This window comes from Octopus sinensis, linkage group LG7 (genome assembly GCF_006345805.1).
Source record: "Octopus sinensis linkage group LG7, ASM634580v1, whole genome shotgun sequence".
NCBI classification, from domain to species: domain Eukaryota; kingdom Metazoa; phylum Mollusca; class Cephalopoda; order Octopoda; family Octopodidae; genus Octopus; species Octopus sinensis.
This window is the reverse complement of record NC_043003.1, coordinates 89680068-89699104: the sequence shown is the minus strand read 5'-3', so window position 1 is coordinate 89699104 and position 19037 is coordinate 89680068. Positions and strand designations below refer to the sequence as shown.

At 37.6% G+C, this 19037-nt stretch overlaps 1 protein-coding gene across 1 annotated transcript; it reads right to left on the bottom strand.

Moving 5' to 3' along the window:
- Positions 1-2530: 2530 nt before the first annotated feature.
- LOC115214466 (electron transfer flavoprotein beta subunit lysine methyltransferase-like) lies at positions 2531-18173 on the bottom strand. The gene is made up of 3 exons (XM_029783665.2): positions 17440-18173; positions 11586-11716; positions 2531-4823 (listed from the first exon to the last, which is right to left on the bottom strand). Exons 1-3 carry the CDS (start codon positions 17727-17729, stop codon positions 4459-4461), a joined length of 786 nt encoding a protein of 261 aa, XP_029639525.1. The 5' UTR covers positions 17730-18173; the 3' UTR covers positions 2531-4458.
- Positions 18174-19037: the final 864 nt, after the last annotated feature.

Below are 19037 nucleotides of genomic sequence, written 5' to 3'. Positions count from 1 at the left end.
GTTGAAGGAGTTCAACAGACTCATAGAGAAAGATGGAACCAGTTTGAGGTTGACACTGCCAGAAAATTTAACAGTGAGTGTGATGAAGTAGACAGTAGTGTATAGAACACTGTCCACGACATCGAAAAAATAGAAATAGCTACAGTAGAGGCTACAGAGGAATACTTAAAGGAGGTTAAAAGCCCCACAACATTTTACACAAGAAGGAGGAAACATGGCACAGTGGAGATGAGGTTCGCTAGTGAACAAGAAATGATAAACCACTCCATTGTGGTGCTAAGGACACCGGAGTGGGTACTTCTGCTGACTTACTGAGGCAAATGAGTGGCCAGGGTAAGGATTGGCATAGTACCCCCGGAGATTGAGGAGGTGTGGCTGGTGGCAGCGATCCTGTATAATATGGAGGAGGATGTGAAGGTGTTGAAAGTGACAAGAATGGGGCTATGGCCTCAAAGTGGCCATCCAAGTCAGTTTACAAGACTTGCATAAGATAGCGGAGGAGGTAATACTACCAGAGGATGTGAAATTGGGAGTAGTGGTGGAGGGAAGACCTCCAACCTGTTACAAGTGTGGCATAAGGGTACACATGAGAGCAAGGTGTCCCTAGAACAATGATAAAGGTGAAAAAGAACAACAGCAGCAGGGTAACGAGCAGGAGCAAAATGCCAAAGTGACAAACCCAGTATATGAGAAGTGTCCAGAGAAAATGGAGGAGGAATGAATAGGAAGAAGAAAAGGAAAGAAGACATGGACTCACCGCCAAAGAGACCACTAAAGAAAAGAAAGGAGAGTAAACAAGAAGCACAACATGAGATACGAACAACATCAAAGGAAGCCAATGCAGAAAAACAAGTGGGACTACAGAAACAAACAAATAAAAAAGAACCAAAACGTAAAAATGGCATATGGTAACATATACGTAAAGTACAGAGATAGAGAAGAAAATCACAAAAATGAAAACAGTAATAGTGAAAATAACGATGGAATACTATCCAGAAAGCACCAAAGCAATTGTTATTGATGATAAGAGATGTGAAAAACTATGAGAACTGTTTGGAAATAAGATAGACCCAACGGGAGTGCTCGTCGAGTTTGACAACTTGCTGCCAGTAGTAGAGTACGACAGCCTGTTGCCGTAGATAAAATGGTAAAAATAAAAAAAATTTTAAAAAGTAAGTAAATATTAAAAAAATTAAAATGACTGTAAAAATAGATGCAAAAAGGGGAAAAAAAGAACTGATTTATAAACGTTAAATGAAAAGCATTTCAATGATACTGCCTGTGAGTGGGGAGCAGGTAAGCCATTTCATCCTCATTGTTGTTATCCATCCTTCATTCGTTCGTTCTGTGTTTCTTGTTCCCACTGTGGTGTTTTGTCTGTCCTTGTGATGTCCCCTCTGTGTTACGGCCTGCATGCCAAATAAAGGAAATACGGTTGGCAAGGTACACCATACAGGCCAGTCATGCAGACAACAAAATACGTCATCATAATGTGGGACATATCTGTGGCAATGAGAATACCTTCCACTGCATAATGGTGTCATTAGAACAGCAGCATACGAGTTTATGAACACTCATAGGAGTGTCAAAATGGAAGAAATACACACAATAAAAAATAATATACATGCAGTGAAAAATATATAAATTCTACTGAAAAAATGTCTGATAAAACTGGAACTCTAACACAGAACTGAACTACACACAGTGAAATATAATATAAATCTGTATGAAGGATTTAAGTCAGATTGCTATGTGTTAGTAGCAATACCAGTTAACAATGTATACTGGTACTACCTGCGGCATTCTGTGTAAATAATGCTGTGTAAAAGAAGAGAAAAAAATCTCAAAGTGGGGAGGTGTTGTGGCAGACACTCCCAAGTAAAAAGTGGGCTGTTCCACTACTGATAAATAGTAGACAGACACAGTAAACAGGGTCAGTTGGCAAGGTACGCCATATGGGCTAGTCAAGCAGATGACAAAATACGTTGTTATAATGTGGGATATATCAAACATTGAACATATCAACATGCTCCAGGGACCAATTCTGTAGGGTTTTACTCCACTCTAAACGCTTTGCAATGTTTGTTTTTGAAAGTAGTGGTTTTCTGATTGCAGCTCTCTTGAGAAATCCAGCTTTGTGCAGCTCCTGACAAACAGTTTTTTGTGGAAACTGGGTTCTCAAGGTGGTCATTAAGCTCTGCAGTAATTTTGGGAGCTGTACTTTAGTGATCCTTTCAAACAATTCATGTAATTTCTTCCGGAGTTTTGTTTCAACAAGGAGGTTTTTTCCTCTTTCTCAAAGGTTGTCATTACTTTCGAGACAGTACTTCTTTGATACACCAAACATTTTGGCTGTTTTTGTTAAACTAGTGCCTGCAATACGAGGACCAGCAATTTAACCTCTTTGAAAGTCCGATAGATCTATCATGTTAATGAATTTTAATTATATTTTTTAGATGATATCTGACAGCAATTTCAGCAAAACATATTAAGTAACACTAATAATAAATCAAAAAATATAAAAATAAACAAGCTTTTGATGGTTTTATAGATATTTCAAAATTATGATGCTAAGGTGTTTCCATTATTTTGACCTGTATATGTAATGGTTAAGATTGATTAGGTACACAATAATATGAAATGTTGAAGTCAACAATTGTAACAATAAAAATTTGTTGTTATAATGGCATGTTGTAGGATGTGAAAGATGGACAATGCATGAAACTTTAAGAAAGTATTTATTTACCGTTACATTGAAAATACCTTGCCTCGTCAGGCAGATTGTAAAATCTGAGAGCATGCGAAAGAAAGTTAGATGTGGGAGAATTTTTCTTTGTATAGTTTTGTGTACACGCTGTTAGTAGTAATCCACAGATATTGATAGAATGATGTTGTAAGAGAACAGAATTAGAGCTAGTGAAAGTTGTAGGGTCGTGGGACATTGTCTCACAGTTGCTGACAGTAAATTTCATTTCTCTGTCTGACTGTTGTCTTTAGTAGCTGCCTTGCTTATGATCATGCTTCTAGTAGTCCATTCCCTAACTGATTGAGTTGTCATGAGCCGACTCATTCAATTGTCACCAAGTGACTACTCGTTTTTGCTTGGTGCTCTTGCTTTTATGACTATCCAGAAGGATAGACATATTGTTGAGAACAATGGGCTTCGTTGGTGGTACTGTGATAACTCTATTCTAGCATTTGGTGAAGTAGAAGAGGTTATAAGGGCCAAGTGGCAAAGACATTATTTCGGCCTAGCTAAAGGCAATCTGGCAAATGTAAAACTGCTATCAGAGAAAAACCATTGTTCGACTGTGAGAAAAGTTCTGTTGAACTGTTAATTTAAATTTGGCTATGGTGGATCGAATCCACTTCATGCCTGCAAGATCCAACATATATATTCAAGAGGGAGATATGTAGAAGACAGTAAAATAGTGTTTAAATAAAAAAACAAAAAACATCCTGATTAGTTCTTATCTTTTCTTTTATTTCTATATACAAAATTCCTAAACAGGAAATTTTGACAATCAATGTTTGTGTAGGCAACATTTAATTAGTGAATTTAACAATTTTGTAATTAGTTCACCTGCGCCCCACCTCCAATCCAGCAAATTGATTTTGATGGGTAAAAATCTGTATGTGCAATGGATCTCCAAATCTATTTAGAACAACATATTAATGGCCTGTGTGTGAGTAAGGAGTATAAATACCACGTTTTGCTAAACTCTGTCCTTGAAAATTTTCCATGTCAACACGATGCATCGATAACAGAGTTTCAATCTCTCAAAAAGTAGATTCATTTATTTGTTTTCAGAACTTTTATGATTTCAACTTCTCCAACAAGTTGTTTTTCAGCATATTGCCCCATGTCATTTATTCTGTTGCTGCCTCAATGGCTTATTTTGGATGTCTTTGGTGCCTTTTTGAAGAACTGTTTTGAGAAAAACAGATATTGCAGGTATATCAGATCCTTCTCCATTTGTATGATTTTTCCCATTTTTTGCTATCACCAGTGAAATTTCATAGCTTGCTTCAAAGATATGATTCAGGGCTGTAGTTTATGTAGTCAATTTGGTGTTTGCCTAGGTACCATTCTGAAGCTATGGCTCTTTACTGGAAATAGTCACTATCTTAATATCCAATATACTGCAGTAAAGAACTATAGTTTCTGTATTGTATCTATTAAGAGATATGTGAACATCAAATTGATCACTCTATTACAGTGATGTTCAAATTCCTTTAATAGGAATTAGTAGGAATTGCAATTCCTAATATTAACTTGTCAGCTCATTTCTATGAAAACTAGGATAAACTATTTTGTATACTACAGTATTTTCCAGTATTTAGATGGTGTGATGAAAAAGTGGAATGGGTGAACTTCATCATCAAAGTGAAATAAGAAACATTTGAGAAACTTTATTTCATAAATTTAAATATTAGAATAAAACATATCTATAATTTTTATATCTTCTCTACAAAAGGACTTGCTCTCCATCTCTCCCAAATCCATACTGAACTAGAGTGGATACCATTATTCTCCATTTTAGCAGTGGGGGTTAATTCATATTCTACAACTTTTTTGAAGTTCATTTTACTGAGATATAGATGAGATTCTGAACGGCCTGGATCTCCAATTAAAACCAAAGTGTTATTTGGTAAATTCTTCATCCACCTAGCTACATTTACTGTAAGACCGATGTCATAAAGCATGTCCCCAAGAAGCACAACATTTGTAGACAATGTCTTTTCATGAAACAAGTTTCTATTATCTGTGTTTACTGTAACATTATTTAATGCAGAATTCATTCTGATTGCAGCAATTGCCACTGGAAATACAAAAATTGGAATGGATTAGTAAATGAAATGAAACAAAGTACATTCATCAATAATAATAATGTATGGAGCTCATAGGAAGGACAGCACTCAATCAGCCTATATGAGTTGCAAACAGAATTTTATATGGTCTCTTGACCTGTAAGAAATAGCATCCTATTAAAAGAAAAGATATACTGGAAGATATCATCCTACATACTGCTAAAAGAACAAGATGATCATAGCTGGAATACCTCTATTCTCACAATCAGGGCTGAGAAATAGGAGCCAATAAGAGGGCCACAGCATGACTGCTCAAACTGCAAAAAATAACAGCCAAATCTTCCTCAGATCATACCATTTTAAAATAAGAAAACATATTGAATAGTATGACTGAATAAAAGATAGGACAATCATGGCTAGAATGCCTCTGATCAGCCAAATCAGGGCTGAGATAGGGGTAAGAAAAAGCTGTAAACAGGCCCCATGAAGATGTACTGCTTGCCACTGCAAATAGTAGCATTATATATTGTTGAAGTGATTTATTAGTTTGCAATTTTTTATCTGAAGTTCTGAAGAAGGCAAACATAAACCATTTTAGTAAATCATTTCTTCACTCATTTTATAGAGATGAGGGATAAATCTGAATAAGAAAGTTTTATCAACTTCTGATATACTAGCACAGAAAGAAAGCATTGATGAAAGGAGGAAGTAAAACATTGGAAGTACCAAGAGTATTATGCAAAGATGAAATCATTTTTGGACAGAGTACCATGATAAAACCTCAAAGCATGCACACATGCATGCAATCCACTCACAATGCTTTGGGTTGGCCCAGAACTATAGCAGAAGACACTTGACTAAGCAGCTGCACAATGGGACTGAATCTGAAATTACATGGTTCATAAATGAACTTCTTGATTGCATAGCCATGCTCAAGCCAGTGTATTGAAATATTATTCTGCTTTAGGGGGACTATAGAATTGTGGATAGTAGAAGAGAAACTGAGTTCAAAATTAATTTGCAAGAGGTAGACCCAGGAAGACATGGGTTGAGGTGGTGAAGCAGGATCTTCAAATGTTGGACCTAACAGAGGGGATGACAAGGGAGCAAAATCTTTGGCAATATGCTGTGCTTGAGAAGACTCGTCAAGCTAAGTGAAATCATAGTGGTGGTTGTTACCAGTGTCATATAAATGGCACCCATGAAATCATAGTTGTGGCTGTTGCCAGTGCCATGTATATGGCACCTGTGCCAGTGACACATAAAAAGCATCCACTACACTCTTGGAGTGCTTGGCATTAGGAAAGGCATCTAGCTGTAGAAACCATGTCAAATCAGACTAGAACCTGGTGCAACTCATCAGCTTACCAGTTCCAGTCAAACCATCTAACCCATACCAGCATGGAAAGCAGATGCTAAATGATGATGACGATGATGAGGTTGTTGTTGTTGTTGTCATTGTCGTCGTCGTCATCATTATTATTAGGATGGTAAGTTGTCAGAATCATAAGCACACTGGACAAAATGGTTAGCCGTATTTCATTCATCTGAGTCCAAATGTCACTGAGGTCAACTTTGCCTTTCATCCTTTTGGGGCTGATAAAATAAGTATCAGTCAAGCAATGGGGTCAATGTCCCTTCACCAAAATTTCAGGTTTTGTGTCTATAGTAGAAATATTATTATTATTATTATTATTATTATTATTATTATTATGTCACATAACTGGCATTGGCACATAAAAACATTCAAAACTGCTGGCATGTAAAAAGCACCCATTACACTCTTGGAGTGCTTGGCATTAGGAAAGGCATCTAGCTGTAGAAACCATATCAAATCAGACTAGAACCTGGTGCAACTCATCAGCTTACCAGTTCCAGTCAAACTGTCTAACCCATACCAGCATGGAAAGCAGATGCTAAATGATGATGACGATGATGATATATATATAATATATATATATATTATATATATATATATATTTAATTTTTTTTTTTTTCATTTCATCTAGTTTCAGCTCACGAGCTGTGGCCATGCTGGGGCACCGCCATTCGGTGTTGCTACAGGATTTTACATCACGAATGCTTTTTAGCAATTGACATTTGGTGCATGAGAGAGTTTGATGCAGCTGCCCTCATCTGCACCTCCTGTCGTGAAGTTGGTTTATCTGGGACACCTGACAGAAAGAGATCCAGTTTTATTTTAAAGACATCTGCATCCACCCCATGCAGGCCTCTCAGGTCCTTCGGGAGGATATTGAAGAGCTGTGGACCTCTGAAGCCCAGGCTATCACAGTATCTTGTCCTACATCTTGATGGCAAATTTGGAGTCCTTGGCACTGTGCAGTGGTGTCCAGTTCTAGTATTTGTGAAACTCTCGATGCCAAAGTTTGGGACAAGTCCTTCCAGGATCTTCCAGATGTATATTATGGCATATCTTTCTCACCTACGCTCTAAGGAATAGAGTCTTAATTTCTTGAGTCTTTCCCAATAGCTTATATGCTGCATAGAGGCTATCTTCTTTGTGTAGCTTTGTTGGATCGCCTCAAGTTCTGTGATTAACTTGACACTGGTTGGTGACCATAGCTGAAAGCAATAGTCAAAGTGGCTTAGGACAAGTGTCTTCCAGAGGACCATCATGGTTTCCTGGTCTCTTGTTCTAAAAGCTCTAAGAATCCATCCACTCAGCCACCTACATTTTATTGCCAATTTAGCAACATGCACATGAAAGGTTGCATCATTACTCATGTAAATACCCAGGTCTCGCACTGATTGTGCCTCTGGGATTGCAATCCCTCCAGGTCCAGTGTATTTATTGGGTATTGCATTTAGTTTTGCATGCTAATAGCAAAAAGCTTGAAACTTTTCAGCATTGAACTGCATGCTATTCTTGTATATTTCGTCCAGCTCACATTGCAGGTGCATAGTGTCTTCAGGGTTCTGTATTACCTGTGAAACTTTTGTATCATCTGCATAACTTGTGATCGTGGCTCTCTGCGTGGCTGAGGGCATGTCTGAGAGGGCCATTATGAACAGCAGTGGTCCCAAAACAGTGCCTTGCGGAACACCGCTCACTATTTGCATGGAGGTGGCCCCTTTGGCTACTACCAACTGACTTCTATCCTTCAGAAAGTCTTGAACCCATTCTCCCAATTTTCCAACTATGCCAAGATCACGCAGTTTGTGACATATCATTCCATGATCAACTTTATCAAAGGCCTTTGCAAAGTCGAGATATATGACTTCCACATTTGAGTGGTTGAGCAGTTGTTTCAGCACCCAGTCATAGTGTTGTAGGAGCTGAGTTAGGCAGCTTCTTCCTGGTCGGAAACCATGTTGGGTGTCAGGCAGCAAGTTATTTTCTTCAAAGAAGGCGATTAGTTTCCTTCTGACTATTCGTTCCATGACCTTGCTGATGTGTGAGGTCAGAGAGATAGGTCTGTAGTTCTAGGCCTCTGCTCTGCTACCTCCTTTATGAATAGGGCATATTTTACCCTCCTTCAGTTTTCTTGGAAGTTTGCCAGTTGCAAGGAAGCTCTGAAAGAGAAACTGCAGTGGTCTTGCTAGGACTCGCTTACATACTTTTAGAAGGATTGCTGGGAAACCATCAGGGCCAGTAGCTGAGTTTGGGTTCATTTCATCTATAGCCCTTATTATATCGTCTTCCTTTATATTGATGTAATCAATCATCATTGCCTTTGTTTTTATATCTGCAGTGGTAAAGAAGTCAGTTGGATTGCTGACTTGAAAATGCCCTAGGGGTGGAATGAAAATACTCTTGAATTGCTCATTTAGTATTTCACTTATCCTCATTGGATTTCCTGTGAGTGTACCATCTTTTTCAAGGAGTGGCCCTATCCTATAATGCACTGTAGCTGTTTCTTTGGCAAACTTGTAGAAAGCTCTGGCGTTAGATTTTATGTTATCTATAACCCAGGCTTCTTTGTCTGCTCTTTCGTTTTCATGGGAGAGTTGCAGACATTTTTCAATTTCCAACAGTTTTATTTTCAGGCGGGACTTTTCACTGCTTTCAATTTGTTTGTTTAGGCGATTTGAAACTTTTGTACACCGTCTCATTAGAATTTTCCTCTCTCTGGGGATTTTGTTCTTGTGTACAGTGGCCTTTCTCTCTGGGACACATTTGTAGCATATGGCTTGCATTACAGACATGAATTGTTGAAGTTTCATGTCGATGTCTGGTGAGGAGAGACATTTAGGCCAGTTTTGTTTGAGGAGCTCTTTCTCAATTTGTTTCCAGTTTGCCTTATGGAAGTTCAAGCTGGAAAGATTCTGAGAGTTTCTTGTAGGCTGCATGTCCATGCTTTCCTTTGGCCCGTACATGGTCAGCTCTACCATGTTGTGATCCGAGAGTAGCATCGGTGTCACTTTCACATTATGGATGAGTTCCATATTATTTGTGAAGCAGAGATCCAGTATGTTACCTGCCCTGGTTGGTTGGATTACTATTTGCTCCATGTACAAAGTGTTGATGAGGTTCAGGAGGGACCTCACCTGTCCTCATTCGCATTGTGTAATTCCTGGGAGAGAAAGGCCTTCGGGCCATCTGACATTGGGCAGATTGAAGTCTCCCATAAGAAGTACACTTATGTGTTGTTCTAATGTGCCTAGAACTTCTTCTATTTTTGTAAGGCAGTCTTCAAAAATGCCTACATGACTTGGAGCATCTGGAGGGCGAAATGTAACACATATAACTACACCGAGTTGCCTTATATGTACAATAAGTGTGTCATACACCGAATTTGAGTATGACAAAAGGACCTGGGGTGTGAGGTCTTCGCGGATGTACATAGCAACTCCACCATGACTCCTTTCTTTTCTGTCGGTCCGTAATACAACATACTGTGGTATGTGTATTTCTGCATTTGCTATATCTGGTTTCGGGTGTGTTTCCGTAAAAGCTATGCATAAGGCTTGATTGCATGCAACAAGGTCTTTCAAGAAAGGGATTTTTGTCCTGTTACTGAGTGTTAGCAGTCCTCTGATGTTCAGTAGGAGCACTGATGTGATGTGTGTGTTGTTGCCAGTGGTGCCCACCTTGGGTCTATTTGCTGTGGTGGTCTTGTGTATTGTGGATAGTCCCATCTGTGAGATTGATGGAGCCAGGTCAGCTGCTGTACAATCTTTTGTGCCACGCACAAAAAAGATTCTTGTTCAGCAGCTGCCCTTTCAATAACATGTTGATGGGTTTGGTTTGTAACACACACTACATCTGCGTACCTCCGTTTTGGGGAAGGTGGTGCATAGTCCTTTCCTTTTTCTTTTGGCAGTTGGTTTCCACCCTGTTTCATGTTTATGTGGTGGGATCTTTAGCATGCAAAACGGCAGCCTGCACCTTCCTCTCCATGCCAGCAGACATCTTTCAGGTAGAATTTGCACATTTGTGTGTGCTGTCTCTTTCTGTGCTTTTTGTTATATGGATAGTCAGGTTTGCTTCTTTTCTTGGCTGTTCCATCTTTTGTTTTTGTTTTTCTTTTAGTTTTTCCTTCTTTTACTTCTTTCTTGGCTCTTTCATCTCCATGGTTTTGCGTTTTGATGCTGGTAGGGGCACTTGTACTTGGGTGTACTTTCCAGGAAGGTTTCTCACTCGAATCTTCTTTGTTTTCCTGAGTGTCTACCAAGTGGGAGTGACATCTTTCATCAGCATATATATTACGAAGCGAAATATATTACGGTTTTTAATTAATATATTTTAGTAGACCGTTATGAGATAACAAGTTCTATGTTTTTGTTAGTTTTAGTAGATTATTTTGTTGATTTATGCAGCCCCTTTTTTTTTTTTCACAGAGCGAAAGAAACACGTCTTTCTTCTACAAAGTCGGAAGTATATATATATATATATATATATATATATATATATATATATATATATATAAATATATATATATATACATATATAGGTGAGAAAGTTGGTATGTGAAAGCACATGGTTGAATATACAGAAAATAGTAAAAAGTGAAAAAACTACAGAAGGCTTGTTTTAGAAGGTTAAAAAATATATATTTGAGTCATTATGTCTGAAGAATGTTATAAATTTTTTTTCATACAATGACATAATTTTTGAAGAAAGACCGGTTTCGCGTTCAGCTTTTCAAATTTCTTACATCGTTGAGAAGTGTGAAGGAGAGTGAAAGTGAGTTCCAGATAAGGGGAGGTAATAAGTGATTTCTTCCGGTGTAAGGGAGATAATCGCTTAATATTTCTTGCTTTTCTTTTGGAGTGAGTTTCTCTGTATAAGAATGTTGGAATGGTTAAGTTTGGGCTTGTATTTTTCAATGAAGAATGTTTCCTTGTTTAGTCTAATTTGTGTTGGTGTTCCGATAGCACATTGGTAAAATGGAAAGATTAAAAATTGTGGTAGTAGTTGCTTTGCGCATTTCTCAATGTGCTCACTAAAGGGTATCATTCTGTATTCTGGGAATGCAATTTATAACATTCTTCAGACATAATGACTCAAATATATATTTTTTAACCTTCTAAAACAAGCCTTCTGTAGTTTTTTCACTTTTTACTATTCTCTCTCTCTCTCTCTCTCTCTCCTCTCTCTCTCTCTATATATATATATATATATATATATATATATATATATATATATTATATATACATATATACATATATACATATTGATATAAGTAGGGTGCCTGATTCAAAGAATACTGTACTGTTTAGTATTGAACTAAATAGTTCAGAAACATCATGCTACTCATTTAAAGCCATTAGCAATATTGACAGGATAGCTTTAGTTAAAGGAATATTACCTGGATCTATGTCATTTGCAACAACATGAGATGCTCCAAGGAGTTTGCTTACAATCGCTAGTGCTCCACAACCACTGCCCAAATCAAGCACAGATTGATGTTTGATGATTCCACTGTTATCCAGTAAAAATCTAAATAATATGATAATACAAAATATTTAATGAATTTTGTTATTCGAAGAGCTGACAAAAATTATGCCTGCAAGCATGCATACATACATAGCCCTAACTACAGTGAGCATGATACGATTAGCAGTGAGGGAAGATTTAGTGCTCACCAGGTTACAATGGTGTTAGATATAGATACAAATAATATTAATTAAAATTTTAAAATTTGTAGTGTTAGTGAAAATGTATGCTCATTGGGAATACATAAATACTTTGACTATCGTGGGTATTACGTTCTAAAACCTCCCACAGAAATAATTAAAATGTAAAAAATATAAATACATAATGGCCATAGAAACTTGCGATATACTGAGGAGTTCACAATATAAATTTACATATATTAGCCAGAAAAATTTGCAATGTACTGAGTGTGCAATAGGTGAACTGTAGTGTACTGAGTGCAAAATAGGTGAACTACGATAAAGCAAGTTTTTATTTAATTTTTTTTTGTAACTACAGTTACAAAAAAAAACAAATTTAAATAAAAACTGTTTTTACTAAGTTCTAGTAGAATGAAATTATAGGGCCCAGGGATGAAACAAATATAGTAATAATGCATAATAGATATCATATAAGTAAATCAGTGAAGAAATTAGATAAGTTAAATTAATTAAATATATTTTTTTACCCAGTGCTTAACTCCATCACCATGAGAAGAAAAGGCATAATGGTGTTCATTTAATAACGATAGTGTTGCAACCATGTAGGTATTTGATTAATTATAATCTAAGTAGGATCATCATGCCATTTACATTGTATTGGCAGTGACCATGACTAAGATTAATGGGTGCCATTTGTATAGCACCAGCAACAACTATGACTCACAGATACCATTTACATGGCATCACCAATGATCATGATTCCGGGGTACCAATTTACATGGCACCATAGTCATGGCCATGACCAAGATGTGCAGGTGTCATTTACATGGCACTGGTATCAACCACGAGGATTCACAGATGTCATTTACATGGTGCCATCAACAACCATGGCTACAATGCATGGGTGTCATTTACATGGCACTGGCAGTGAATGACCATGACTATGATTTACAAGTGCCATTTACATGGCACTGGCACAACCACAACTACAATTTCACTTGGCCTGACAAGTCTTCTCATACACAGCATATTGCCAGAGTTCTCAGTCACTTGTCATCACCTCTGAGAGGCCCAACGTTTGAAGATCATGCTTCACCCCTTGTCCCATGTCTTCCTAGGTCATCCTCTTCCACAAGTTCCCTCCACAGTTAAAGATCAACACTTCTTTATGCAGCTGTCCTACACACACACACACACACACACATACAGGGAAAGTAACTAGGCATTAGAAATTGCTTATAGAATTTTTACCATCACTGAAGTCATGACAAAAACATTTTTTAAACAGACAACACTAATGGGGATTTCTTATTTTCTTATTTCTTACTTTCCAGATGGCCAGTCACTTGACTGTTCAGGAGCAAGCTAAGATAGCAGCACACTATGAAGTGTGGAATTCCATTGTTTTGGTTCACAGATGGTGGCATGCATGGAAAGGTAAGCATACAACACTATGTCCAGAGACAATAAAAAGCTGTAATGCAAAGTTGATGACCACAGGCTCTGTGAATGATGCAAAAAGAAGTGGCCATCCAACCACATTCCAGTCACCAGAAAATGTGGCAGCAGTGCAACAAATGTTTAATAGCAGCCTGCAAGCAGCTCATGAAAGTGGACTAACAAGGCACACAATATGTGCGGTGTTGCATAAAGAATTGAATTTTTGTTCATGCGAAATTTTGCCCATTATGTGCAGGAGCTAAAACTTGAAGGCTGTGACTGCAGAAGTCCAGAAGTCCAGAACTCCAAGAAGTCCAGATCTCGCTCCATGTGATTTTTACCTGTGAAGTTACACAGAAGAGGAGATGTACAAGACAAAACATATAATAATATAGTAAATTATACTAACATAAAAAGAAATAATGTTTTATACATGCTGAAAAATAAGTTAAACATATATATATATATATATATATATATACGAGCAAAACGCCCCCCCCCCCGTCCAACGGATGGTGCTGAGTTGTCAAACATTTAAACCAAATTTTCTCAAAACAACTTGTCTGACTGTCCCATAGGCCTCCCCTTTGAGAAACACTGACTTAATCTAAATTTGAGACACCGTGCATTTTTCTCGTGTACATGTAGTATCGATTGCAACAGCTGATGTACTTGCGCATACAAATGCACGTTCCCACGGCTTTATCGATCGCATTCTCACCTGGAATCGATTTTTGTAATTTTTTCAAGGCTTATACATGCTCTGATACCATCAGTATCTACTTATCAAATTTGAGTGCAATCGGATGGAGGATGTCCGAGATCCTAGAAGACACACAGACAGACAGACAGATCAGATTTTATATAATAGATATACATATATATATATATATATATATATATATATATATATATTATATATATATATATATATATATACATATATGATGAGGTAGTGAAGCACAACCTTTGAATGTTGGGTCTCACAGAGGCAAGACAAGCGACCGAGACCTTTGGAGATATACTGTACTTGAGAAGACCCGGCAAGCCAAGTGAGATCATAGTCATGACTGATGCCAGTGTTGCATAACTGGCCCATTTAAAAGTACCCTTCAGACATTGGGCAATATACTGTGCTTGAGAAGACCTGTTGAGCCAAGTGAATTTGTAGTCGTAATCGATGCCAGTGCCAGTGGCATATAGATACCACCATTCGACCTTGGTCGATGCCAGGGCCACCTCACTGGCTCCCATGTTGGTGGCACATAAAATGTACCATTTGGATGTGGTGGATGCTAGTGCACTTGACTGGCTCTTGTGCTGGTGGCATGTAAAAAGCACTCACTACACTCTCAGAGTGGTTGGCACTAGGAAGGGCATCTAGCTGTAGAAACCTGTTGACTAAAGGCGGTGCTGCAGCATGGCCGCAGTCACATGACTGAAACAAGTAAAACAATAAAGAAAAACTGTCATTTTAAAACCCGAGCAACGCCGGGTATCTGGGCTAATATGTATATATTTTCCCCCCATATATTTCTTTATAATTGTAATCTATGCCGTTTGAAAGGTGTTTCTTTAAAATTTCATTGAAAGATATCCCTCTTCCTGAAAGTTATGAGGGAAAAATCGAATAGTGTGGATTTTCCGAAAGTCCTCCCCAACTCCCGTTCGTTGGCGCAAATTTTTGTTTTCACATTCGTTTCCTACACATTTTTTTAAATAGCTAGTAGACTGGGGGTACTTTTTTATTGTTTTGGCGACCGTTTGCTAAACTAGATCCTGAAAGTTATGAAGAAAAAAACCCCGGATCCTGTGAATTTTTCGGCAGTCCTCTCCTCATCCCTTCGGAAAAAAAAAACAACTTTCCCCAGCAAAATTTCTTAATAACCGTAATCTATGCTGTTTGAAAGGTGTTTCTATAAAATTTCAGTAAAAGATATCCATTTTCCTGAAAGTTATGAGGGAAAACGTCGGATCGTGTGAATTTTCCGAAAGTTTGCGCAACTTTTTGTTTTCATATTCGTTTTCTACACATTTTAGCCTTTTTTTTGTCTGTTTTGGTGACCGGGTGTTAAACTATATATTTACTGAAAATTAAACTTTCTTATCTCCATTTTCTTTTCTTCTTTTGTATATATGTATACACACATACATGTTGTATGTATATATATACTTACATACATTGTATATGTATACATACATACAGACATACATGATGGCTGCCCCCATGTTATCGAGTATGTTACTGGTGCTGTGATCGAATGTGACTTTTTAGCCCAGCAGAAGATCTACAATGTCTTGTACAGAATTGACAACTAAAGCCTTTACCGGTAATAGCCGGCTGTAGTTGTAACTGGGCTTCATGTACCTTTGCATGTCGTTTAAGTCCTCCTGCCAAATTACACTCTCTTCCACATGCCTGACAGATATTAGTATGGTGTGTTACACCACCACCAGTGGCCAGGTTGTCTCTCATCTGCCTCGCTTCATGACTACGAAGATGACTCTTGAGTCCAGCTCTACTGAGGCAGGGTCTTGCACAGACATTGCATGTCAGCATCATAGGAAGACCCTTCCCATCTGGAAGTGTAACAGCGACGCCCTTCCTGACATCCCTCCTTACTTTCTCATGCGCAACTCGAGATTTCTCAAAAGTAGCTGTCCCCTCGTGCACAATCCTTCTCCACCTGCTATGATCAATAGCTATGCCTTCCCATGTGTCAGGAGAGATGCAAGCATCTCTTAAGGAAGCCTTCAGCAAGTTCTTATACCTCTTTTTTGGTTTATGTGGAGGTCGTTCTCCTTTAGCTAACTCTCCATAAAATAGTTGTTTTGGCATCCTTGAATCCTTCATCCTGACCAGATGACCACTCCATCTGAGCCATTGCTTTAACACAAGAGCTTCTATACTTTCACACCGAGAGCCTTCCAATATTTCAAGATCACTGATGCGGTCCCCCCACTTAATGCCGTAGATCCGTCTGAGATACATCTGATGGAAACGTTCCAGTTGTTTAAGGTGGTATCGATATGTGACCCACGTCTCGTAGGCATAGAGAAGAGAAGGGAGCACACATGTCTTGTACACCTTTATCTTTGTCTTTCTGCATATGTCTCGCCGACTCCAGAGGCGCCTTTTTAGCCTTCCGAACGCATCACTCGCTTTCCTAATTCTGATTGGAATTTCATCATCCAAAGTGCTACATCTATTAACAGTGCTTCCCAGGTAGACAAACTGATCAACTACATCAAGTCGTTTACCATACACATAGATATTTGGTACACTATACTGCTTACCAGGGGCAGGTTGGTACATGACAACAGTTTTCTTGAGATTGACTGTCAATCCTAAGGCAGTGCAAGCATCAGAGAATGCATTCAAAATGTGTTGCATATCAATCTCTGTGTGTGCTACTAGCTCACAATCATCTGCATACAAAAGGTCTCTTATGATAGAGGTAAATACCTTTGTTTTTGCAGCAAAGCGCCTGATATTAAATATGCTGCCAGAGGTTCGATAATGGATGTAAACACCGTATCTGCAGTTTCTGAATGCAATACAGAAAACCATCGCAAAATATACATACATACATACATACATACATGCACATATACCACACACTACGTGTGTGGTAAACTGGCAGAGCATCCTGGTGGACCTGCTAGAAATAGCAGCCAAATCTCATTTTGAATGTCATCTTATGAAAGGAAAGACAATTGTAGTCACTGATAAAAAAAAAAAAAAGATGGCAAAATGTATAGCTGAAATGCCTTTGCTGAAATGCCTGACTTTGTGGTTAAACAACACACACACACACACTGGGGCGGGGTTTAGTTATGTTTGTGTATTTAACTAATTACCATCATTTAAACCCCCTACACGCGATAGACTAGATGTTCGTGTATGATTGTAAGGTAGACAAACTAGTAGCGTTTATTTTTAAACATGACAGGAGTAGGACTCTCGATTAATGTTTTATTGCAGCTTGAGAAAAACATAAAAATCAAATTGATTGACATTTGTTTTCTCCTTATATTTTCAACATTATCGATAACTTGTAGATTAGGAGAACAATATACTGCAAATTGAATAATATAGTAATAAATAAATTCCAATCCGATCTTGCTAAATGATCTTTAACTCACCTCGCTAATGATTGACCTCCCGGCCAGTAAAATGCCCAATATGGATCGGAGAATAGACAATCTTCCACTTTAGAGTGCCATAGATAACAATCGGAAGTGATAAGTCTTAATTGGATTTCGGGAGTTAAATGATCAGTAGAAATTTCGGTAAGTTTCTTGATTAATGAATAAAGTCGGTCTGGATTCCGATCAGTAGAAGAGATGAAAGAAAGTTTCCTGTAAAACTTTTTAAAAGATACAATTCGCCAGTTTTTTCGAAGATAAAAGTACCGACTCACAGAAACGTTCATGTTTATAACAGATAAAGAGAGTGTGCGTTATGCGGGGAGTTAACCACAAATTAAGGTTGTATTTAAATAGCAAGAACTATCGGTGCTTGCTTAAATCAAGATGTATGGTTAATCGCTGGTTGATGTACAGTAATTATCGAGATTATACCAGCAATAGGTTGTGCCTAAGAGGTAAAGAATTCTTATATATTTGAATCATCACTGACTGAACGGAAAATATTAGATATGAAGTTGACCTATAGTAGAGAGAGCATGTTAGTGATGAAGTTGCGAATGGCAATGAAAGGACTTCGACAAACATAACCGATCGATTAATTAAAATTATGATATCTTGATCGAGATACTTTCATCGCAAAACATCAAATTCTTGCTGTTTATTTGACTAAACATTTTTCCTAGTAGGAGAAAGTGTTTCAAATTCACTGTATTTTTTTCTTCTAAAAACTTTATAGTCACTACAAGTATTTCAGACAATAAATAAAAAACAGTAAAGTTATTGGTATTTCTTAAAATGAGATCATCATATCTAAAACCTCAGTTATTTGGTTATTAATTGTTCCCGTCACTATATCTTTTATCTTTTACTTGTTTCAGTCATTAGACTGTGGCTATGGTGGGTGGGTTGGGGGGCATTGCCTTGAAAAACTTTAGTCGAACGAATCGACCCCAGTGCTTATTTTGGTTAATGTTTACAACTTGACCTGGAAACAAAAATCAGAAAAAAAATAGTGCAATGAGTGTAAAAAAAATGTGTTGGAAACGAATATGACAAAAAAAAAATGTGCGCCAAGCAACGGGAGGACCTCGGAAAATTCACAAGATCCGAGTTTTTCCCTCATAACTTTTAGGAAAATGGGGATTTTTCAAACAGCATACATTACGATTATAAAGTAATTTGTGTGGAAAATGTTTTCCAAGGGGATGGGGAGAGGACTTTGGAAAATTCACAAGATCCAAGTTTTTCCCTTGTAACTGTTAGGAAAATGTGCTTTTTTTTTTTGAAATTTTGTTTAAAAACCTTTCAAACGGCATATATATTACGATTATAAAGTAAATTTGTAGGGAAAATCTTGAGGTAGGAAGAGGACTTTCGGAAAATTCCCAAGATACGGATTTTTCCTCATTATGTTCCGAAATCACATTTAACTGTCTACAGATACCCTAGCGTAGTACTACTACACTACGCAGTGTTTATTTCTACCAACTTTCAATAATTTTTAATGTTTTGGCTTCAATTTTTATCTTCAATTATTTTTACGCTATTTTAACCTTTCCGTCGTTATTCTCATTCACTCGTTATTGCTTTCT